Source organism: Triticum urartu, chromosome 7A (genome assembly GCF_056163025.1).
Source record: "Triticum urartu cultivar PI428250 chromosome 7A, HENAU_Tu73, whole genome shotgun sequence".
NCBI lineage: Eukaryota > Viridiplantae > Streptophyta > Magnoliopsida > Poales > Poaceae > Triticum > Triticum urartu.
The window spans coordinates 118,824,200-118,848,768 of NC_141879.1; the positions used below are offsets into that span (position 1 = coordinate 118,824,200).

At 47.5% G+C, this 24,569-nt stretch overlaps 2 protein-coding genes and 1 pseudogene across 2 annotated transcripts; 1 reads left to right on the forward strand and 2 right to left on the reverse strand.

Moving 5' to 3' along the window:
- Positions 1–10,381: 10,381 nt before the first annotated feature.
- Positions 10,382–11,452, reverse strand: LOC147958427 (BTB/POZ and MATH domain-containing protein 1 pseudogene; annotated as a pseudogene).
- Positions 11,453–14,930: 3,478 nt separating this feature from the next.
- On the forward strand, positions 14,931–16,855 carry LOC125518473 (exocyst complex component EXO70B2). The gene has a single exon (XM_048683302.2). It carries the CDS (start codon positions 15,246–15,248, stop codon positions 16,698–16,700), a length of 1,455 nt encoding a protein of 484 aa, XP_048539259.2. The 5' UTR covers positions 14,931–15,245; the 3' UTR covers positions 16,701–16,855.
- Positions 16,856–16,859: 4 nt separating this feature from the next.
- LOC125521517 (Calcineurin-like metallo-phosphoesterase superfamily protein) lies at positions 16,860–20,261 on the reverse strand. The gene is made up of 8 exons (XM_048686571.2): positions 19,902–20,261; positions 18,811–18,891; positions 18,607–18,641; positions 18,409–18,517; positions 17,985–18,073; positions 17,492–17,600; positions 17,253–17,390; positions 16,860–17,154 (listed from the first exon to the last, which is right to left on the reverse strand). The coding sequence occupies exons 1-8, from the start codon at positions 20,133–20,135 to the stop codon at positions 17,077–17,079; spliced, it is 873 nt and encodes a 290-aa protein (XP_048542528.2). The 5' UTR covers positions 20,136–20,261; the 3' UTR covers positions 16,860–17,076.
- Between the last annotated feature and the right edge of the window lie 4,308 nt (positions 20,262–24,569).

Here is a 24,569-nt window from a genome sequence, read left to right on the forward strand (position 1 = left end):
CGTACAGCGATGGCACATCCTCCTTGTTGTGTTGCGTCTAAAAGAGAGGAACAAAATATTAGTTAAGGGCTCAAGCTAGCATGAAGAATGAGATTACATGAATCGTGAAGCAAACCACATACCCAGTGATCCCCGTACTCAAACATGTTGGAGCTCCCTTGATGGTGTGGCACACCTTGCATTTGGGCACACTTATCCCTGGCCTTGTTGTGGATGGCTAGCCATTGGGGAGAGCACCACTCATCCACCACCGCCTCCCAACAGTCCATCCTATCTGCGCACCATCTCGGGAGCACCTAAGTTAGACAAAGAGAAATTTCAGCGCTACGCCTATGAATCAAATCAAGGAAACTAAGTACAAGGCCTTAAGAATAGCTAATTACCTTCATGTACTTCTCCTTACTCAGATACTTGGCGCGGCACTTCGTCTTGGACCTCTTAATGTTAGTCGAGGCATAGTAGTCTCCAACAGCCTGCACCCAAGCCTCGTGTCGTAAGTTCTGAAGTAGGCGCTTGCACTCGGCTTCGAGAACCATAGCCGCGTCCGCCTCGTGTTCCTCGAGACACCTGTAGAAGGTATGCAATCAAACAAGACAACAGTGATTAGTACAATCACTAGGTACTATTGCTTTTTAATTCTGTAAAGGAGAAATTACCCAAAACCGTCGGATCACAATGTCGGCCACCGTCTCACACAAGACACCGTCGACCCTCTCCTCCGGCGGGGCCGGGGCAGCCACGTATAGCTCCCAGCTCAGTGCTAGATGTGGAACCTGACCCTCACCGAGCAACGTGACCCACCCCGGGAAGTTGTGCTGGCAAAGCACACCATGCAAGGACCTGGTTGGGCATGTGGGCACCAAGGGCATATTTCCAACCCCTGCAGTATGACAAGGCCAACACATTAATATTAATTTGAAGAAACATGAAGGACAAAGGTTAAGAAAGAGTAAATGCACTTACTTCTCCCTGTTAAGCTCAATCAACCACCTGTGATCGCGGGTCGCTGGCACGGGCGGGAGCTTTGTACCACCACGCTGGTAGACCTTCTTGCCCCCCGCCTCAACTAGCTCGCCCTCGCTATAGCTATCCTCAGAAAAGTTGTCCTCGCCATCAGCATGGCAACTAGTCTTCGAAGTCACGTGGGACGAAGACTTTGGGACCGAAGTCTCGTGGGATGAAGACTCTGGGACCCGAGTCTCATGGGACGAAGGCTCGGTGACCCGAGGCTCATCGGCCCGAGGCTCGTGGACCAAAGTCCGAGACGGGTCCATGTTAGACAGGTCCACCTCAGATGGAGTAGTCATGTGGTCGGGAGAACCAGCTGGGGTGGCGGCGAGGAAGGCGTAGCAGCCTTCCTACCTCTCCCACCGCCACGCCCACCTCTAGGGCCCCTCTTTGTCTTCCCCCGATGTCTCCCGGCCGAAGAAGAAGTGTCCTCCAGTGGTGTCTGCATACTGTCTAGTAGCACTCTTCGGAGGTGCTGGGTGGAATGGAAACACCCCTCCCAACACGCGCTGAGGAAGGAGGCTCGGAGCGCTCTCGACCCGCGCCCACCATCTGTCAACACCTGCAATGACAAAGAGTAAACGAAATTAATACAACATAAACATAATAAAAAAATAAGTGTATCATCATCATGAACATAATAAAAAATTGAATACCTAATAACATGAACTAATTAATAATGTATATATATATATATATGTACATAATAATAATTGAATATCTGACTCATAATTCACAAATGTATGACCCCGTTGGCCTCTAGAAGGATGAAGTGCACCTTTTTTGGGAGCTGTCGGGGATCGGGGTGTCGGGGTCGGGGTGCTGTGTCGAGGTCGGGGGTGCTGTGTCGGGGTGTCGTGTCGGGGTCGGGGTCAGGGTGTCGTGTCAGGGCCGCGGTGTCGTGTCGGGGTCGGGGTGTCGGGGTGTCGTGTCGGGGTCGGGGTGTCGGGGTGTCGTGTCGGGGTCGGGGTGTCGGGGTGTAGGGGTCGGGATGGCAAATCCTCGACCCCTGGGAGACCCTCGACCCCTTTTCCCATTTTCCCCTTGACCCCTCGACACCTCGATCCTTGACCCCTAGACACTCGAGTCCTGTCCCCCTCGATCGTCGACCCCTTTTCCCCTCGACCCTCGACCCCTCGACACCTTGATCCTCGACCCCTAGACCCTCTACTCCTTTTCCTCTCGATCCTCGACCCCTCGACCCCTTTTCCCCTCGACCCTCGACCCTTCAACACCTCGATCCTCGACCCCTAGACCCTCGACTCCTTTTCCCCTCGACCACTCGGCGAGCCTCTTTTCCCTCGGCGACCCTCGACCATCGGCGACCCTCTTTTTCTACTTTTCCTACTTTTTTTCATCTTCTACTTCTGCTTCTTTTTTTCATCTTCTTTCTTCTTCTTCTTCTTCTTCTTCTATTCTTCTCCTCCTCCTTCTCCTCTTCTTCTTCTTCTTCTTCTTCTTCTTCTTCTTTATTTTCCTTTTTCCTCTCCTTCCTTTTCTTTTTCTTTCTTCTTTTCCTTCTTACTCCTATCTTCTTTTTCTTCTTCATTTTCCTTATTTTCCTTTTTCCTCTCCACTTCTACTTTTTCTTATTTTTTCATCTCACAAAATGTACTAATAACCTAAAATATGACTAAATATAAAAAATAACCTACAATCTACTAACCTAAAAAAGTAACTAAATCAACTAACCTAAGCAACTAAATCTACGAACCTAAAAAAGCAACTAAATCAACTAAAATAGCAAGAAAAAGGGAAGAACCTCACCAGGGGGCGGCTGGATGGAGCGGCGCCGGGCGGCGGGGGGCGGCTGGACGGAGAGGTGCCGAGTGGAGGGGGGCGGAGCGGCGACGGGCGCCGGGGTGCCGGGGCGGCGGGCGGGCCTGAGCAGTGGGACGGCGGGGCGCCGGGGTGGCGGGCGGCCTTGGGGGTCGGGGCAGTGGGGGTCGGCGGCGGCGGGGGCGGGGGCGGCTCGGGCACGAGATGGTGGGGTGAGGTGAGGGGAGAGACAGAGGGGGGAGAGGGGTGGAGCGCGGGCGCTAATCATTTTTTGTTAGGTCAAAGCTCTTTGTCGTCTGCTAGCAAACGACAAAGAGCCTAGGTAGTGGGGTGGGGCCGGGGGGCGGCCGTTAGGTTGGCCACTTTCTTTGTCGTCTACTAGCAGATGACAAAGAAATTGGCTGTTAGGTCGTTCTCGTTAGTGGCCACCCACCCTCTTTGCCATCTGCTAGCAGACAACAAAGCTTCTATGCCATCAGCTAGCAGACGGCAAAGAGCAGGCTGAAGGCAAACATGATCTTTGTTGTCAGCTCATTATTTACCATCAATTTTCTATAAGTTGATGGCAAAGACGTTCTTTGTCGTCAGCTAGCTGACGGCACAGAGCTGGCTGACGGTAAAGATCCTGATTCCATTAGTGTAAGAGAAAACATTACCGCTGATAATGGGCAATGCATAAAACTCATGATGAACTCATAATGGGTGAGCAATGATTTTATTTCTAAGCTTAATGATCCTCATCTCTTACACAACACACTAGCATATAATAATACGTGTTTATTTAAAGCCTGGAACATCTGCCAATTAAAAGTTTTACCCACAAGGAACATTAATGTTCACTATTGACATGATGCAAGACATAAAGCCAAAGACTCGCACCTACAATACATCCTACATGTTATATGTGAATCTACAAACATGAAATTTGATCAATTACTCATGGGGTAAATTTTCTTTCTTCTTTACATATCCTTCCAGCAATGAAAGAATGTGCACATAAAAAAGTGTCTTCCTTTAGTTGAGCTTTTCAGTTCGGCACAGATGAGCAGTTCACTTTCCAAATCCTGGAACAGGTAGAAGTATCGCATAGCTGCGGAGAGAAAGAGAGAGAGAACACCAACCTGCGGTCGATGTCGGAGCAGCTCAGTGGATGCCAGTTAGAGGACACCAGAAGGAGTAAAACCACGAATAGTGACACTAAATTTGGAATCCTGCAGAACAAATGATATATACAATTTAGATCTTTTGACACAATGGTATAACACCTACAAATACATGTTCTTTACACAACAACTATAGTGTAGTAAACATGCAAATGGAAAATTGCATAGGTATCATTTTATACACGAAAGAAATACCTAAGATGTTGTAAGATAAATTTAATACAGATAGGCCATTGCTATGTTACATAAATCAAGTGCATAGGCCTCGGGTAGAAAGTTGTATACAAGCTATTCACCTACCCAATTCCTCACACAGCAACATCAATGCAATGGTCATGAAAGAATTGCATAATAGTGTATATAAACAGGAGAACAATCTACTACAAAGTTCAATAATACAACAGATATTGGCAGGGTGGACCTGACCAAAAGTGAATATCGATTGGCAATATGTTGATTCTTTGAAAGAAGGGAAATATATAGGTAAAATATTAAAACCTAAGGCAGTGAAAAAAGAATTAGCATGCATTATAAGTGACTTCACCTAGTATCATACAGACAACCGGCGCTTTCCAAAACTTCAGGAGGTGTGGACAATTCCAGCAGACTAAGTACAGTCACCCTAAACCTCAAGAATTTCTCGTGTTCCCATGCTACCTGCAAGATTACAATCATGTCACTTGGAAAGCTTGAAAGTTTAACAAAATATAATACTTAATCAGCAAAACTAAACCAGTTCAAGGCTTCTAGATTCCAAATGTATATACTAAACAGGCATATTAGATTCCAGAAATAGCATATACTCGATGGAGGGAGTACTTCTGAACTTATTTCTAAAGCACACCTGTTGCCAATACAAGGCTAATTCTTGATTCTGCATTTGAAATTCTATGTCAAGCTACAATGTGAGAAGAATTTATTTAGCAATAAATATATCAAATTCCATCGTGCTACTACTGACAGTAGGTCCACATAAGACGGATTATTTGAAATCCTGATGAGATTTAAACATAGCATTCATTTCTTAAAGTTAACATGTTAATTAACATATTGTTGCTTCTTCAATATGTTCCCATTTTTAACCCCACAAATGACCTATTGTTACAATTTCAAGCTTGGGCAGACCAGATTTTTCACAACCCTGAATATCATAAACAAGTGATGAAGGCATTCATGAAGCATGTGTCTGTTTGTCTCAAACCATGGACATTCTGCAGAAATCAAAATAAATACATTGATCACATTCCAGACTTGATCATAAAATCTCACATTGATATGCAACTATGTTGAAGCGTTGCCCCTATTTTATTTTTAGATAAAGGAGTTCATTGAACGCTATGAAGGCTATCTACCAAACCAATCTCATCGGCTAATGAATGAATCTGCACCAAATTAATGAAAAGAAGCAAAATAATTAAGCAAGAGATGAGATGGGGTGTACTAACATGGGGGCCATGGAAGTTGACGAAGAACACCTTGTAGGCATAGAGAAACAAAATCTGCACAAACAAAGAGACAAAGATGTGAAGCTCTAGGAGTAGAGGAGAGAAACTTTCACAAAGAAGAGGAGCGTGTGTAGGTGCATCGTGCTTCTCCTGTTGATGCCTCTCTCCTTCGTCGGGCGGTCGCAGCGAGACAAGAGCAGCACAAAGCCAGCCGTCTCTGCAGCCCGCATTGCAACCAGATTTATTGCTAGCAAACCAGATTTCCACTAGTTCCAATTATGAGGCCTGCACATTTGCTAGCCGTTTATTCCAGCAACAACCTCCTTGAATAAAATATCCAACGAATCCAACACAAAGAACATCTCATTGGGATTTATTTATTTGCCTATCTCCAAGCAATACATCCAATGAGCCATGCTATGCATCCACGGTCTACTTGCAACTGATTTGATATAAAGGAACCCTCAAGTACAGGAACTAACCAGTCGTAAACAAGATGGCTACAGAAGTGCAGGCCTCCAGCGATGGCTGAGTTGGGACGGCGAAGGCGAAGCAGCGCTTGACGACAATAGCGGAGCAGCATCGGATGCGTTGCTCCTGCCAAGTAAGACGGTGACGGCACCGTGGACCACCACGGATGCAAGAGTGGGGATGGAGACGGAGCTGCATCGGTGTCCGCACACGAAGAAGTGGGCAGAGCTCCTCGATGCCATCCCCTTGCTCCCGTCCTCTGCAACCACTATGGTGGCCGACTGGAACTCGAAGATAGAAGGCTTGGGGAAGAAGAAGGTCTCAGGGGCGTGCCTTCTCTAGTAGCTGACGTCGGAGGTGATGGGATGGGCCAATGGAGCAGAGGCAGCGACGAGTAGGGATGGGGCGGCGGCTGCGCTAACCCTAGCCGCCGGGAGGACAAAACGAGGGAGAGCGAATGAGGAGGGAGTACTTTTTTTATTTCAGCATGATAAAATCGATCGATGTGGCATGAGCAAGCGAGCGCCCTACAGTTCGCTCTTGGAGAGTGCGGCGACTGTGGCGGAGGGCTCGGTGAGTGGCGGCGGTGGCTGATGAGGAAGAGGGAGAGGAATCGGGGACGAAGGCAGCAAACGGGGAACGAGGGCTGGGCTATTTGTCTCACGTGAGCTAGCTCCCTGCGTTTCCACCTTACCTTAGCCGGTTAAAAAAACGGCACATTAAATCGGGACAGGTGGAACGCGCAAGGAGGCGCTATTTACACGGCTGTTAATGGGTTTGATGGTGTTCTGGCAGATTACATTGATGACAATTTGGCGATGGTAGAGAGCACTTCTATCTTTTATGTCAAACAATTTGCAAATACTATGGTAGAAGTATTTGGTCCAGAGTACTTGAGATCACCCAATGCTCAGGACACTCAGAGGCTTTTGGAGATGAACAAAACCCATGGGTTTCCATGTATGCTTGGGTCTATCGATTGCATGCACTAGAAGTGGAAAAATTGTCCTACAACATTTTACATCATATATTAGAGATGCTCTTGCCTCTTAGTGGATGTGTGCTTGACGCTGGCATGACAGTCACTTCCGATGCTTGGGGTACTTCTGCTGTCGGTGGCGGCTGCTGATGTGGGGGCTTGATGCATGGATCCGGTTGCATCCTCTTTGGTGGTTAGCGGTATATGTTGGTGTCGTTAGTCGATACGTGGGTGTGGGGGTCTGTCGATGGTCGCAGCATGACGGGGTGGTCAGCGGTGGTGGTTGTGGCACGGGGTTGCGATGGAGTTGTGGACATAATCTGAGCTTGTGTGTTGCGAATGTGGTTGGCCCGTGTTGGCGGCGCGGTGGAGGTGGTGGCAGTAGTGTCGGTGTCCTGTTGGCGAGGATACTCTCCTTGGTGTTCTGACACTTGCAGTGTAGTGGAGCGGCGGCGGATGGTGTCTTTCTCTCTGTTCTAGTTCGAGTGCTCTATCATTGCCACTTCGGTCATGCTTCGGCTTGTTTGGAGTGTGTTGGTGGTCGAGCCTCCTCTCAAGAGGCTTGTCGAGGTGGAAGGTCTATGGGCTCTGGGCGCATGCTTTGGCCGACAGGGGTCTGTGGCGGCGACGTGGTGTCGTCCATGGGAGTCTCTTTCCTTCTTGAAGGCATCGTTGAAGAGTTCATCCTGACACTAGATCACTATTGGTTGTAGCGGGTTTAGCGATTACTGGCGCGGTCGGATCCCCTCCTATGGGGTTCGATGGGGTGGTGGAGTGTGAGATCTAGGTGATAGCTTTGTCCCAAGGAGGGTCAGTACCAGTGACATTGGCGCCTACGGGTGCCATTTACTTCTTGGAGGTGTTGTCGAAAAGCTTCTTCTCCTTACCTTGGGTGTTTTTGGCCCTCGGCGTTGGCTTCTGCTTGGTGGTGGTGTCTAGTTTCGTTAGGGGTTGCTTGTGTTATCATAGTTGTCCCTTATCAACCGCGTGTTGTGTAGTTTTCGGCCTAGTTTTCCATATAAACAGTGCCAACTCTCTTTTTCTTAATGAAATCGCAAGAAGACCCTCCCCTAGGAAGAGTTTCCATAAATAAAGATAAAAAAGGAATCTTGCCAGACTACCACCCTAGGTCGTTATGGGAGATATGTTTCATGTAATTACAGGATCACCTAATCGTGTCATGTCCTTCAAAGATATCTGCCAAACTACTACCCTAGGTCTACCTTTATAAGGGCAAGTTGGAGTCTTGCCGGCGGAACAAGGTCATGCGGGAGCACATACTCATATAAAAAACACCATTGTAGCTCTCTATGATTAGCAAAAATAGGTAAGGACGTAGAGTTATTGCCTTCTAGGCTTCCTCTTTGCCTCAAGTGGTTAAACTTGCCCATCTGGGGCCTGGACCTAGGTAAAATCACTGTGCCATCATCATCATTGATGAGGCCCCTTCGAGCTCCACCCTTCTCTTTAAAAGCTTACATGACTACTTCCATATTGTAAGATTGGCAGGGCATTATTCGTCGTCATTCTCCCCTCTCACCATTCCTGGAAACCCTACGTCTCGACTCGACCCACAACCCTGCAGAAACGCCTGGATCAAGTCAATTGGAGCCGGCTCACGTCCATGACAGAGGCCTAGACTATTTCGCAAAAAACAACCCGACTTACTTTAAAACAGAGATCTCGCTTCCGCTGACACCATCAACGGCGACCCCCTGCCTATCCATTGCCTATGCTAGAAACACTCCAATAGACAGTAGCCTTTGTAACCCCTGACCTCAAGGGAGCAGCTCGGTCCATCATGAAAGGCCACCGCCACGTTGGAACACATGCAGCGTCCTGGGTGACGCATGCTTGATCAGCAACGACGATAATCCTACACCCCGTAGGCGCAGTGGCGTGCACCGAAGCCCCATTGCTTAGCGCGGCAACAAGGTCTCCCACTCTGTTAGATTCAGCGCCACACCACTAAAACTTCTCAATAGTAGGCATCGCTCCACTAGGCCTCCTCCCGCCCGTGCTGCACCCCCTCCATCCCATAATATAAGACGTTTTTACAAGTTAACCAACTGGCAAAAACGTCTTATATTATGGGATGAAGGGAGTATGTATCATGGTTCATCTTCAAAATCAGAGTCGTGGGTGCAAGCTATGCGAAAAGGGGAAGTGAGAGCAAGCCCCGCCAACACTTGCCGAGAGCTCCCATCCGTCAGCCACAACACTCACACTAATTGTGGTTAAACTCTTAGAGGAGCAATGATACTCAATATACATTTATTTTCCCCAAAAGTAAGGTTCTGCGCTGAACCAATCTCCTTTTTCTGTAGCAATTTATTAATGGGGCCAATTGACTTTCCATTGTACTGGCTACTGTTTTATTTGATAACTATCAGATCTAAGATGTACTTGGAGTGTCTTTTCTTCAAAAAAAAGGGACCTCCTTTACATGGCAGGCAGTAGCACAAGACATTGCATATTCGGGATGGCACCAAATATGCCTGCATAGGGAATGAAACATGCAAATAACGATGAATAACGTAGGATGCAAGATAGAAAACCTGAACAATTGACATATAACTTTATTAAGCTATTATAGTCTTGACTTAGTGCAATAAAGCCGAATCTATTGTATCCTAGAGTAATGTTTGATTGAAACCGACTAACCCACTAGTCTAGAAATTGAGCAAATCACCAAAAAAAGACTGATGAGGCTAACGACATAAATTGTCTGTGAACTAGGACATGCCAAAAATAAACATATTGCCCTGGTGGATATTGTTTTCTGACAAAGAATTTATTCCTCAAACTTTATCTCTGTTTGCATTAGAAGTCCGTTCATTGGCTTCCCCAAACATGAATTGCACAAAATCAAAATTTCAATGTGAGGATATTCATGGCATCCGAGACTCCAAGAACTATGTTTTTCATTGTAATGAAACATCAATTTTCAAGAAAACATATGGCAATATCAACATGATTTTACCATAGCAACACCCCAAAGATGAATTGCACAAAATCAAAATTTCAATGTGAGGATATTCATGGCATCCGAGACTCCAAGAACTATGTTTTTCATTGTAATGAAACATCAATTTTCAAGAAAACATATGACAATATCAACATGATTTTACCATAGCGACATTGTTATGTTCGAGAGTGTTTTTATCATGGTGGTGAGACCATAATAGCTATACTTGTTAATGTAAAAGATCCAGGTATCATATTCAACGAAGTTTAGACACAACAAATGGATTTTCCATAGAACAGTATCTTTAATACAATTAGGGAGAAGAGAAATTGGTATACAGCTGGATAAATCATATATTCAGGTTGTCAACGGATTCAAATAGCCGGTCACAAACAGGAAAATAGGTCTAACTAATAAATATATTGAACTTTTGATGAGCTAACTCAAGAAGAATATAGCATTGTAAGTTTGTAACTCACATAGCTTCATAAATAATTAGCTAGGCTCTCTAAGATTCATGTAATTGTTTCCCACAAAAAAAAGATTCATGTAACAGCAAGTAGTCCATCTATGTTGTGCGAAGCTTACTAGACCTCTCCAATACATCCACCAAGAGATAAGGGCAATTTCTTTTGAGATCTCCATAACCAGGGCTTGCCACCACAGCATCCATATCCTGTGAAGTGGACACAAATTCAATGCAAGCATCCTTAAGCCCGTCGCAGTGATGTTGATCAGCCAAGCCCAACGTGGTTGCCATGGTCTGCACGTTAATATCCTCGCAAAGGAGGCTTTGACATAATAGCTTTAGCCTCTCCATGGCATATCGATTCGCGGCCACGAGCAAGTGCCGAGCCATTTCAATATGACCTTCCCAATCAAGATCATCAAAAACAGCTGGCAATGCATCATTATAGATGAAATAGAGCAGTGCCTTGAAGACATTAGACCGCATCTCTTCGATGGTTACGAGTTGTGCCCTCGTCTCCCTCATCGGCCCATAGAGCTCCGCTTCAAACACAGGCGACCGCATGGCGAGGATGATCTTGTGTGCCATGAAAGTCTCTCCTGCAACACTGAATGTGACATCTGCCTTCTCCTTTGCTTCTAACAGCCTGCCGAGATGCGATATGATGTCCGAAGGCGGCACCTCGATTCTAGGGGGTGGTTTTATTTCAGAGACCCGAGGTTCTTTGATGACTGTGATGGCGCAGTTGATCTTGAGGCCGTCGTCGTGAAGGTACACCAATGCTTCTAACTCGCCCCTTTTTATGAAATGAGTGCCGATGGGTGGAGCAAACCTGCTCCCCATGTTTTGGCAAAACACTCTCGGCTCTGTCTTGTGCACGGAACACAGCAACCCTTCGCCGTCGACCAGCCTGAGGTCGCAGGATGTGTGCACTCTGGCGTCCTTGCTCAACAGCTCCAGGTAAATTGCCATGTGATCTTCGTTGTGTTGCCCATCACCATCAGGATAGAAGCGGATTTCCCACTCATGGCCCTCGACGGAAAAGGAGCCGGACCGGATGACCTTGCCGATGCCCATGCCCTTGTGATGGCTGTACCCGCAGATCTCGAACATGTAACTGTCCTCCACTTTCACCGGTGTGCACCTCGACACCGTTTTCGTGGCCGGCATTATGCAGGGTGTGGACGGACGAGAAGGATCGCCGCCGACGGAAGAACCGCCACCGCCAGCCACAGCGGCGGTTAGGAGTTTTGAACTGCGTGCCCTAACTCAGCGCATACGCACGATTCAGATGGTGAAGAAATTTGAACGCATTGGCAAGTGCATATGTGAAAAATGGACGGGAAAAGAAGAATGGAAAACTAGATGGTGGAAGAAACCCAACCTTGAGATGATCGGAGAAGTAGGCGGCGGCGAAGAAGACCAGAGGAAATCTTAAGGTGAGGAGACGCAGACCTCGTGGGACGTGGGTCTTTTGGAAAAAGAATTCTATGAGACCGGGTCTCACGCGAGACCCATCCTAATTGATGACACGTGGCATTCACAAATCTCACGTGTCATCCATCAGAACGGGTCTCATCTGCAAACCGTGAGATCTGGTCTCATATAATTTTTTTGCGGTCTTGTTGCTTCGTATCGAACTGTTCTCACACGGTAGTTATCGGACTGTGCTGCACTAATTACGTGCTTCCCCCATAACTGCTCCCCTTGAAGCACGTTTGACATCCCATAAAAAACTCTCAAATCTTTCTTCCTCGATTCCATGTATGCTACTGGTTCAAACAAACAAGGAAATGTTTTTGACCTGAAAATGGCGTACTCCTAATTGTTTTTGACCATTCATTTTGGATTAGGTTCTTTACATTATTGGAAGCAGTTCTCCGCGTTGCTGTTGGATTTTTACTGAATTTTTGCTACCTTTATTACATGCGCTTGTGTGTAAGGATTGTAAGAAGCTTCGAAAGTACTCCCTCCGTTCGTGTATTTGTTTTTTGACAAAATTCTAAAATGTAAGATGTATTTCTTCTAATTTTTCATAATTTCCTTGTTAGTCTTTTAAAAAAAGAAAAGTATCTATGTCTTGATTGTCTGTATCTCCCAATGTAGCAAAAGAAGGAAAGTATCTCTCTATCGATTGCATGCATCTCTTATTTTTCTGGGCTAATTGATTTACTTGCCACTAATCAATAAATTTGCCAAGGGTAATTTTTTCCTAATTTGTTAATAATTATGTGTCTTGGTCACCGTATCGAAAATAATACACCTTACATAAAGGAACGGAGTGAGTATCTACCATACTGCTAGCATCACTTACAGATGGTTTGAAAAATCGATACATGGAGTAGTAATGATTTATTTAATTATTGTGAAAAAGGACCAGATCTATTATCAAGATTCATAAAAAGTACAAAGCATTCTAAACATAATAAATATTACATCGAGAACTCCGCACCGTCAAACAACCACTACTACCACCAGAACGAGTTCCTGACGCGTCATTGTCACTGCTTCCCTACCGAAGCGGGCTTGACCTTCTCGATGACATCTAGGAAGTCTTCGTGCAGGTGCCCCTAAGGACCAGCACCCCAGAGCCGTAGTCGTCACCATTAAACCCTTGAATCGGTCTGAAGAAGCTGGCACAAAATCTCGCCGGCACACACGCACGGCGAGAAACCCTTACCTCGCCGTCCCAAGGAGAGGGCAGGAATATACGCCGGAGCTCCGTTGACTCCGTTCTAACGGACGGACTCGAGGAAGATCATAGCCCGGAAGACCAACACGAAGATAGACGCCTGCGTACGCCAGAACGCTGCCCTGCGGGAAAAAAACCTAAGGAAAGGTGGATCCATAGACTCGTCGACGAAACTTGGAGGGGATGAGAGCCCTATCCATTACAGATGAGAGAGAGAAAGAGAAACCCTAACGAACGGTCCTAGCAGGCCAGATTGTTGTAGGCTTGACCAGCGTTTTGAGATATTATGTTGATACAAAAAGTCCCCAACCGCTCACAAGCTCAAATGAGCTCCCCATGAACGGTAAAAATGGAAGAAAATTTGGAAAAAAAAATCTTGAATTCTTTTTGTGGCAAACTTTAACAAATGTTTTGAGAGCTTGCAACTTTTCAGTTTGAAATGACATTCGTGAAAGTCACGACAAAAGAATCAACACTCCAAAATGCTTTTGAAAATGGCATTTTTGGAGCATCGTTTTTTTGCTTTCGCGCGACTTCCATGAATGTGATTTCATTATGAAATTTTGCAAGCACTATGAACATTTGTCAATGTTCCACACACAAAAAAATCAGATTTTTAAGAAAAAAATATTTTTATTGATGTTATTGTTCATCCGAGCTCATTTGAGCTCAAGAATAGCCGTGTCCCGTTGATACGGCATAGCAAGCAGTCTCTGCTCCTTTACGCATGCCGAAAAGGAGGAGCAGCTATGGTTCAATTTAGGGCGTGTTCTGAACCTCTCTAGCTTCTCAAAACTCCACAAATCCAGCTCCTTGAGCTAACTTCTCACTTCACCTGGCTATTCAGATGCGTTCGGCCTGCTTGGCAGCTTCTCCCAGCCATTCCGATGTGTGCTGGCGGGTTGTTGCGGGGAACAGGAGCCACGCGAGCTGTGCGAATCGTTTTTCACGACTTGGCGATGGCATCCTCGCTGTAAATACGCTGGACTCCTCGCTTCTCCGGTTCGTGAAGCTGGCAAAAGGCTGCTTCAATATTTTGCACTAGAGGCCCGCAGCGCTTCGCGAAGCCCACTCCGTGGAGCTCAGACGTTCGGTCTAACTTCGCTCGCGGAGTTGAAAAAGCCTGGAGCGGGAGGAGTTCAGAACACACCCTTAGTGCCTGTTCGGCAACTCTCTGGCTCTACAGCTCCGCTCCTGAAGCGGCCGGAGGGGAGCGGCCTGCCGTGTATTTTCTCGGAGTTGCAAAAGTGATGCTCCGTCGGCTCTCGTATTCTACGGAGTTGGACAATTCCCGAACAGAGTCTTAGTCATTACGTTCGCAAAAGAGAGGATGGAGTGGAAGAGATGGCCGGTGATTCATCAAAGTTTAAATTATAGTAATATATTACCCGCATTTCTCCGTCAATTTTTAGACCTGGACATGACGCCTGTCAAATCCCGAAGAGGCCAAAGACTTTCAGGTCAATGCTTCACCTGGCAATTAGGTGCCACCTCAGCACACGTAACGAATCAAAGTCCTTCGCGAAAAGAGAACTAAAACCAAAATTGGTGTCCAAAAGTTCACTATGAATTTCGGAATGAAGCATCCATGACCGTGTGTGGCATGCATTATTGCGTTATGTACGATGCATGTATGACGTAGACACGCATTGATATGCAAACCAAGCAACACTGCAAACCCGGGTGACTGCATCAGAAACAACGTGATACTGCCACACGAACCTCACATAGCTTTAAACTAACAAATCCTCCAGCTTTCTTTCTCCTCTCCTGTGATTCCTCCTCTTATAAAGTTGACTTACCTAAATTGTAAAGTCAATCAACATAGGTAAACGTTTGCAGCCGGCAAAGCGGCCCAAACTTGGGCTGGTCCCTTCGCTAGCCACGCGCGCACTGCAGGGTACACGCATCAGACCAGCTCATCGCCCATCGCTCTTCTCTTCTCTTATCTCTTCAGGACGAACCAGATCCATTCGTTCTTCCTCGCCACGAACACCATCTCTTCCGCACACAAGCTGCACACATCGCTCATTCCTCGGTCTGCCATCACCTCGGCTGATCCGGGGGTTCAGAGATGTCCACATCAGCAGGCCGGGAGAACCTCTCCAGCCCGGTCCCAGACCGTTCCGGCACGCGTGCGTTCTTGTCGACGCTAGCCACAATTTTTCCCCAGCGCTACTCTCACTACTTCTGCTACGCTTGGACTTCCCCTCCAAAAAAGGAAAATGCTACGCTAGGATTCCATTGACTGACCTGACCACAGCAGCCGCCATGCATGGGCACCACGAGATCAGCTCCAGCAGCGGAGGCAGCAGCCCGACCTCCCTCTCCGACCCCTCCATCGACAGCGACGACGGCTCCGCCACCACCGACGAGTACTGCCCCGACGACCCGCGCGAGTTCCGGCGCCACGTCTCTTTTTTCTCCCCGTCTGTGCTCGCCGAGGTCGACCCCAGCAGCTTCCGTCCGATCTCCTCGTCCTCCTCCTGCGTCCTGGCCGACGTCGACAAGCACCTGCAGCGCATGGTCCTCCTCCTCCCAGCCTTCTCCGCCGCCGCCACCGCTCCGCGTGCCGACGCGCTGCGTCAATGGCTTGCCGGCTTTGACGTCGGCTGGGTGCTGGACATGGACGACCGCCGAAGCCTCCCGCGGCGGGAGGTCGGGAGGAGGGTCAGGGCGTGGGCGCAGGCGCTCGGCACCATGGAACGCGTTTTCCGCCACCGGCACCGGAAGGTCCGCAACCCGGTCAACGACGCAGCGGCGGGGGAGCTGGCGGCGCTGGGGCAGCTCGCGGCCGAAAGCGCCGGCGCGATGCTGAGGCTGGCTGGTTCCGTCGTCGCGCTTGGGAGCTCCCCGTCGAAGCTGCTGGCGGCGCTCGACGTGCACTCCCCGGTCTCGGTGGCCTACCCCGGCCTCGCCAGGATGTTCTCGTGGCCCCCCTACCACCCCGTCACGGCCGCGTCCGACGCCGCGCTGGCCGGCCTGGTGGACGCGTCCCGGCGCTGCGTGCGCGACCTCAGGGCGTTCATACGCGCGCCCCAGTACCCGTGGCGGATGCCGCAGGGCGGCGAGGTGCACCCGTGCGTCGGCTTCTGGATGGGCTACTTCCGCTGCATGCTGCGCAACCGCGTGTCCCTCTACTTCGTCCTCGCCGCCGGCAACGGCGACGCCGACACCGACTCGCCGCCAACGACGCCGCTCGCGCCCCACGAGAGCGGCCTGGTGACGGAGCTGATCTCGTGCCTAGAGGCCGTGCTGGAGGAGCAGTCCGCCGCGCTCGCGTTCCCAGGGCTGAGGCATATCTTCATGCTGAACAACACGAGCGCCATCCTGCGCCGCGCCGTGCGCTCCGACCTCAGCATGCTCCTGCCGCCCAGCTGGGTGCTCGTCCGCGAGGAGCGCATGGAGGGTTACATCAAAGCTTACCTGCAGGTTTCCTGGGGGACCGTCGTGTCGCGCCTTGACGGGAAGCCAGGAGCCCTGAACGCCCTCCGGCGACGGAACCCGCTGAGCGCATTTTACCTGGCGTTGGAGAACGCGTGCAGCATGCAGAGAGGCTGGAAGGTGCCCAGCCCAGCGCTGCGGGCCGCCCTCCGGAGTACCGTGTCGGGGAATGTCGTGCCGGCATACCGTCGGTACCTCGACGACCACCCGGAGGTTGAGGTGCCGGCAGGGCGCACCGCGGAGGAGCTGGAGAATCAGTTGTCGGAGCTGTTCGAAGGCTAGTAGACTGAAAGCTTCGCACTGCATGTTGTATCTGAAATTCTGAGCCAGAGACCAGCTTGTGCTGGCGCCTATCCACTTGCAGCTGGATTCAGAAACTCTCAATGTACTACGTAGAAGCATTCAGTTTTGCAGCAAAGATAGATGGTTAAACACTACCAATACACAAACACCTGAATCCCCAAAACCGCTGCAACACCCATCGTATGCTGACATTTAAGAGAGAGAGAGACAGAGACAGATGCAGTACCAACAAATGGCAGAAGTCTTTTACTGACAAACACGGCATATGTAAGCAAACAACTGAATACAGAGCGATCAATGGTGAAAACAGAATCAGCATGTTTGCATTGTTGACTAGAAAGTGAAAAGAAGGCATTTACATGGCTTCCCTTCCATGCTGGTGAACTACAGATCTTTGAACAACCTCGCCGTCTAAGTTTATCAACAGGGTTTCCTGACAAGTTCACAAAAGAAGGGTTACATGCAAATTCTAGTGTTTCAATCTGATATTCAGAAAAGAAAAAAAAGGAGCAACTGTCAGCCTAAACTCACCATCTCTAGAGGGCTGACTCTATGCAAGAAGAAACCATCTAAATCCGTTTGATCTCCAGGGATGGGGTTTTGAATATATGACATTGAATTGTCATGATGGAAGTGTCCACAAGAACCACCAGTGCTTACATATGCATTCTGTATACCAAGCAGCCAAGGATAAGCAATCACTGATGTGAAGTTTTCATCGACAAAGAGAATAGAAAAATTACAGCTTCTTCCAGAAAAGAAGGAATTACCACTGCGTATTTTTCAAAAATATGCCGGAGTGGCTCGTAGATCTTTGTTGTTTTTGTTGTGTGCACCTCATTGCAATCAACTAATGGATCATATCCAACAACTATTTTCCTGGCTTAAAATAAAAATAATGTTAGACATTATGACCTTAATACAGAAATGTGTGCATACATGTTCATGTGTCACTTTTGCAATAAGCATAGTAATTCCTTCAGTATTTTTTTTTCTTGAAAGAGATTATTTAGTATTTTCTTATACTATGTTCAAGCTGATGCTGAGTTGCTGGCCCTCTAATTCTTCTATGAATTGAACATACACTTACACAGTCCACTTATGAAGAATATATATGCATTGTTTTTCCAGAACATGAAGACAGATTAGTAATGCAGCTCATACGAGCAGGAGGAACTAGTGCATAGACTAGAATCATTTCTTCCTTCAACAATACAAAAACAATTGTTAAACAGGCATATTCGACCAGTAGTAAACATATACCAGTTATTGCTGGTCAGCGCTAGTGTTTGCTCCAGCCATGTAATTTGTTCCCTGCTAGAATTGCTCATTTTGCCATCATGCAGAAGATCCTTTAACCAAATGAGAAAATCAATCAGAAAGAATCCATAAAGGCCAGCCTATTCCACGATATCGCACAAACTCTCCATATAAAGCAATCCAAGCACTAATTTAAATTGCAACCATATTGTGCCAAAAAAGATTGCAGAGTCCTGAACTAATCAGTGCAAGGGGGATAATAAGGAGGTAAAAAACAATACTCAAGTAAAGATAGAATAATTGATGATCATTATTGATTGCAGGATGCTGACATAATCACATACTCAGTGCACAGACAACGTGTTGTTTATCAGATAAGCTGCCTGCTACAAGAAATTCAAAACTGTTTACCAATAAAATATAATACCTCAAGAGGCCCTGTATCAACACCAACAATTTCCAGAATTTGGTCGTATGGCATCTTCACTTTCTTCAAGAAATTACTAACAATCTGCCCATGTGATGTAGTGGAATACCTGAGGATGAAGCGGATTTTCATGTCATACAATGCACACACATCAGAGAGGAAACCATATGAGATTTCAGATAGGAATAACTAGTATACCAGGGGATATTCAGAGCTTGGAAGTGCAGAGAACCCTGGAAGACAGAAAGAGAAATAGAGCACAAGTTAGAATTTGGTTTATTTAGTTGGGCCAACTGAAATCTCTCTGATACCTACAACATCACTAATGGAGAACGGTATGCTTCACACATTTACAAAGTATTCCAGTATTATTACTTTATTAGCATGAATTGAAGTACTTACATTTTGCCCAAGTGGGTCATCGCCAAATCGGGCAACATCCAGCACTAACTTGACTTCATAAACCTTTGTTGTGCTTTCCATCTTCATAAAAATACATATATATGCATTATTAAGAATTAAACCCACAATAAATTGCTAGAATATGAATCTGATGTCGTCTTCTTCAAGACAGGGAAAGAGCAAAATTGTTAACCAATGTCACATGACACTAAACATTCCCAGTCCACACGAAGCATATAAAAATAGAACTGTGTCACTTCCTTTGAGATCCAGAGCACAATGTGCCAGGAAAGGATGGTTGGAAAATAAAATGTGCCAGGAAAGGTTGGTAGAGAATCAGACTAATTCGTCGCTTAGTTATGTGAACACACTACACTGGATCATTAACTAATCGATGGCCATGAGTCGGGTTAGATCATGATGGGCACATGTGCCTCACTAGGGGGAAACATGTTGCATGTTCCATCCCAGGTAAGTCCAATGACCACCCTATAGATTATCATCGGATACCAGTCCTAGATCTGCAAATGTGTAGGCCATCACCTGATTGAGCAGAATCAGTGACATCGTGCAGGCAGTAACCTCCAACGAGCACAGCACACCACACACATACAGTAAGCAAATCCACATCAAAATGGCGAAACCCCTTCTTTCTCAATGAGCCCCTTTTAGTTAACAACTACAAGGATGAATAAACTTTTCCAAATACTATGAATTTCACAGAGATGCTTGGCCATATTAACTGATGAATATTTTATTCGGCTACAGTTACCAAATACTAGCAATTTTCTATAACAGCATCACGAACACGAAGCAATCTACCATCGTGGTCGGTTACAATTTCTTCAGTGGCACACTCGGCGCAGTAACTACAGTTCGCAGCACCACGCTGAAAAGTGAAAACGAACGGAAACACGCTACGAACAGGATGCGGTTGGACGGAACAGAGAGCGCGCGCGCCAAGCAATTCCCCCGGCACCGGCAGAGGCGAATCAGAGCGCCCAAATGATGACAAATCGAAGGGCAACGAGGAGAGGATGCGGAAGACGAGAAATCGAACGCGGAGACCGTACAGATGCACACGCACGCACCTGCCTCAGGAGGCGCGCCTGGTCAGCGGGCGTCCGCGCGCCGCCCGCGACGCTGAGGAAGGTGAGGCCGCCGCCGCCGACGCCCAGCGCGCCCCCGCCCCGCGGCCGGAGCTGCGGCTCGCCGAGGTTGAAGGCCGCGTAGAGCGCGAGGCAGAGCGCGGCCTGAACGGCCACCGTGCGGCGCCACGGCGGCCGCCGCCGCTCCTGCAGCTCGGCGGCTGATTCCACTTCCATGGCCCGTCGCGGCCTCGTCAATGCCGCTTGCCTCGTCGCAGCGGTGGGCGGAGACTACCGTTAAGATCGCACGCCCACACGTCCTTTTGTTCTGACGAGAAAAAGGATTAAAAAAATCAGTTCCTGTTTTCTCTTCTCGGCTGAGATGCGATCGTTCGGCGAATCAACCTATGGTTGATGATATTCTCAACCTATCAGGGGTTTAAATCCTGATGTTCGCATTATTCCTACATTTATTTCAGAATTTTCGGAGATGCGTTTTCAGTAGGAGGAGACGTTTCCGTCGACGACGAGGCGCCTACGACGACTTCGTACATCTCAAGATGATGTGCCGGCTCAGTCTTTCAGAGATGCTCATAGGAATATGAGGTGCGTATGTGCGTTCATAAGGTATATGAGCGCTTGTGTCTGTACTGATGTTAAAAAAAAGAGATGCGATCGTTCTCTCCTCTCTCTGCGTCTCGGATAGTCGGATGCTGGGGGCGAAGAGGTTTGCAAAGTGTCGCGGTGGTGATCCATGATAAAAAATGGATATCTTTTCGGGGTCACGTCGCGGTCCCACCAGATACGTAGTGCAGGTGAACAGCTGTCGAGACATGTTTGCTCGCTGGTCGAGGTTGAGTTGGCGAGCTCCTTTCCTGTCTTCTCGCCATCGCTTCCCGTTCTCGGCTCTGGCGAAGCTTCAAGTTTGATTCCGTTTGAACACGGTGGGGTTTCCCTTGCAGCATTTTTTATTTTGATTTTTTGATCAACGTTAGAGCAACTCCAACGGGCCGACCCAAACGAATGACATTTTTGTCTGTTTTTGTCCGTTTGGATCGGCCATCCGTCTGGCATCCGCCATGTTTTATATTTGAATCAGCAGTGCGCCCAACGCACGGCCCCATATATGGCGGCGTGGCCGGCTAGCCGCCTTATTTCAACAAATAACTCATTTTTGCATTGTTTCGCAAACAACTTTTGCATTCAAACATATAGTCAAATAACATAGTTTCAACCGGATAAAATAGTACTCCTTCCGTTCCTAAATATAGGGTGTATAGTTTTTGGCACGAAAATTAAAGAACGTATGTGGAGGGAAAATTTTACAAGTTTTGGGTGAGATTACACCTGACTAATTGGCATGCGAAAATAAAGAAGCTTGCCTAATATAAGGAAATGTAATCGAATCCCAAAAAAAATTATCCATACGAGTGGTGCAACTCAATACACCTTATATTTTGGGTTTTTCCTCAAAAATCTATACACCTTATATCAAGGAACGGGGGAAGTATAGTTCTTTCACTCCCTTGCCAAGCAGAAGGACAGTTCTTTCACTCCCAGTGTATGCAGTCTATGCTGCCAAGCATCCCTGGGAAGCCCCGCTGGCATTCATTGCCAACAACCGGGTTGTATCTTTATGAGTCGGCTCTCTCAAGTACTCAGGGCCAAACACAGCAATAACAGCCTTGCGGAACTTATATAGGGAGCCTAGGCATGTAGACTCGCTCATACGAACGTACTCGTCAATGAGATCATCAGGCACTCCGTATGCAAGCATTCAGATGGCGGCAGTGCATTTCTCATAAGAGGAAAAACCAATGTTTCCAACGGCATCCTCTTTGCACTCGAAATAGTCATCGTAGTCGACCACCCCCTCTCTAATACGGTTGAAAAGATGCCTACTCATACAGAAACAGCGGCGGAATTTCTTATGTTTGAACAACTACCAAAGAAGGAGATGCCCGCTCTTCGGTTGCGATTCAACGCCGGAAGGTGGCCTGGAATGGAGCCATGGCACAACGACCACTGACTATTGAGGTGGTGATGGACCAACACGGCAGCCAATATCTCCTCATCGTCATCGGATGACGAATCGTCGGAGTCGCAAAGGAAATTGTGAAAAAAGAACTTGTCGGCGGAGTCCATTTTGTACCTTGGCAAACGGTCGAACAGCTTGCGGGCGTCGGCGAAGGAGACGGCCGGCGAAGGGAGTCACGACGCGCACGGACCAGCTAGTTGCTCTGCCGGCGTCCGACGAGCGTGCCGGTGAGGATCTAGCCGAGACGGCGAGGCGGCTTCTTGGTCGCGGCCGTGTCGGGGGGTGGCAATGAAGGAAATATGCCCTAGAGGCAGTAATAAAGTTGTTTATATTTCCTTATATCATGATAAATGTTTATTATTCATGCTAGAATTGTATTAACCGGAAACTTAGTACATGTGTGAATACATAGACAAACAGAGTGTCACTAGTATGCCTCTACTTGACTAGCTTGTTGAATCAATGATGGTTATGTTTCCTGACCATAGACATGAGTAGTCATTTGATTAACGGGATCACATCATTAGAGAATGATGTGATTGACTTGACCCATCCGTTAGCTTAGCACGATGATCGTTTAGTTTGTTGCTATTGCTTTCTTCATGACTTATACATGTTCCTATGACAATGAGATTATGCAACTCCCAAATACCGGAGGAACACTTTGTGTGCTGCCAAACATCACAACGTAACTGGGTGATCATAAAGGTGCTCTATAGGTGTCTCCGATGGTACTTGTTGAGTTGGCATAGATCGAGATTAGGATTTGTCACTCCGATTGTCGGAGAGGAATCTCTGGGCCCTCTCGGTAATGCACATCGCTATAAGCCTTGCAAGCAATGTGACTAATGAGTTAGTTGCGGGATGATGCATTACGAAACGAGTAAATAGACTTGTCGGTAACGAGATTGAACTAGGTATTGAGATACCAACGATCAAATCTCGGGCAAGTAACATACCGATGACAAAGGGAACAACGTATGTTGTTATGCGGTTTGACCGAAAAAGATCTTCGTAGAATATGTAGGAACCAATATGAGCATCCAGGTTCCGCTATTGGTTATTGAACGGAGATGAGTCTCGGTCATGTCTACATAGTTCTCGAACCCGTAGGGTCCGCACGCTTAACGTTCGGTGGCGATCAGTATTATGAGTTTATGTGTTTTGATGTACCGAATGTAGTTCGGAGTCCCGGATATGATCACGGACATGACGAAGAGTCTCGAAATGGTCGAGACATAAAGATCGATATATTGGACGGCTATATTCGGACACTAGAAGTGTTCTAGGTGATTTCGGAGAAAACCGGAATGCCGGAGGGGTTACCGGAACCCCCCCGGGGAAGTATTGGGCCTTAGTGGGCCTTAGGGGTGAGAGAGAGGGCAGCAACCCAGGAGGTGGTGCCCCCCCCAATGGGAGTCCGAATAGGACTAGGGGAGGGGGCGCGGCCCCTCTTTCCCTCTCCCTCTCTTTCCTTCCCCCTTCCTAGTAGGACTAGGAAAAGATGAATCCTACTCCTACTAGGAGGAGGATTCCTCCTCTCCTTGGGCGCCACTAGGGCCGGCCGGCCTCCCCCTTGCTCCTTTATATACGGGGGCAGGGGGGCACCCTAGGACACACAAGTTGATTGTTCCAAGCCGTGTGTGGTGCCCCCCTCCACTGTATTCCACCTCGGTCATATTGTTGCAGTGTTTAGGCAAAGCTCTGCGTCGATAACTTCATCATCACCGTCCTCACGCCGTCGTGCTGACGAAGCTCTCCCTCGAAGCTCTACTGGATCGTGAGTTCGTGGGACGTCACCGAGCTGAACATGTGCAGATTGCGGAGGTGTCGTACGTTCGGTACTAGGATCGGTCGATCGTGAAGACGTGCGACTACATCAACAGCATTGTCATAACGCTTCCGCTTACGGTCTACGAGGGTACGTGGACAACACTCTCCCCTCTCGTTGTTATGCATCACCATGATATTGCGTGTGCGTAGGATTTTTTTTGAAATTACTATGTTTACCAATAGTGGCATCCGAGCCAGGTTTATGCATAGATGTTATATGCACGAGTAGAACACAAAGGAGTTGTGGGCGTGGTATATACATATTGCTTATCGTCACTAGTTGATTCTTGGTTCGGTAGTATTGTTCGATGAAGCGGCCCAGACTGACATTACGCATATGCTTACGTGAGACTGGTTCTACCGACGTGATTCGCACACAGATGGCTGGTGGGTGTCAGTTTCTCCAACTTTAGTTGAATCGGATTCAATGAACAGTGTTCTTTCTGAAGATCAAAAAGCAATCATTATACCGCATTGTGGTTTTTGATGCATAGGTAAGAACGGTTCTTGCCCAGCCTGTAGCAGCCACGTAAAACTTGCAACAACAAAGTAGAGGACGTCTAACTTGTTTTTGCAGGGCATGTTGTGATGTGATATGGTCAAGACATGATGCTAAATTTTATTGTATGAAATGATCATGTTTTGTAACAGAGTTATCGGCAACTGGCAGGAGCCATATGGTTGTCGCTTTATTGTATGAAATGCAATCGCCATGTAATTGCTTTACTTTATCACTAAGCGGTAGTGATAGTCGTAGAAGGAATAGTTGGAGAGACGACAACGATGCTACGATGGAGATC

Coding starts and splice junctions, on each gene's coding strand:
- LOC125521517 (XM_048686571.2), bottom strand. CDS start 20,135: ATGGAAGTGGAATCAGCCGCCGAGCTGCAGGAGCGGCGGCGGCCGCCG. Junction 18,074..18,408: donor TTGATACAGGGCCTCTTGAG/GTATTATATTTT, acceptor ATTTGGTTAAAG/GATCTTCTGCATGATGGCAA. Junction 17,155..17,252: donor GAGTCAGCCCTCTAGAGATG/GTGAGTTTAGGC, acceptor TGAACTTGTCAG/GAAACCCTGTTGATAAACTT.
- LOC125518473 (XM_048683302.2), top strand. CDS start 15,246: ATGCATGGGCACCACGAGATCAGCTCCAGCAGCGGAGGCAGCAGCCCG.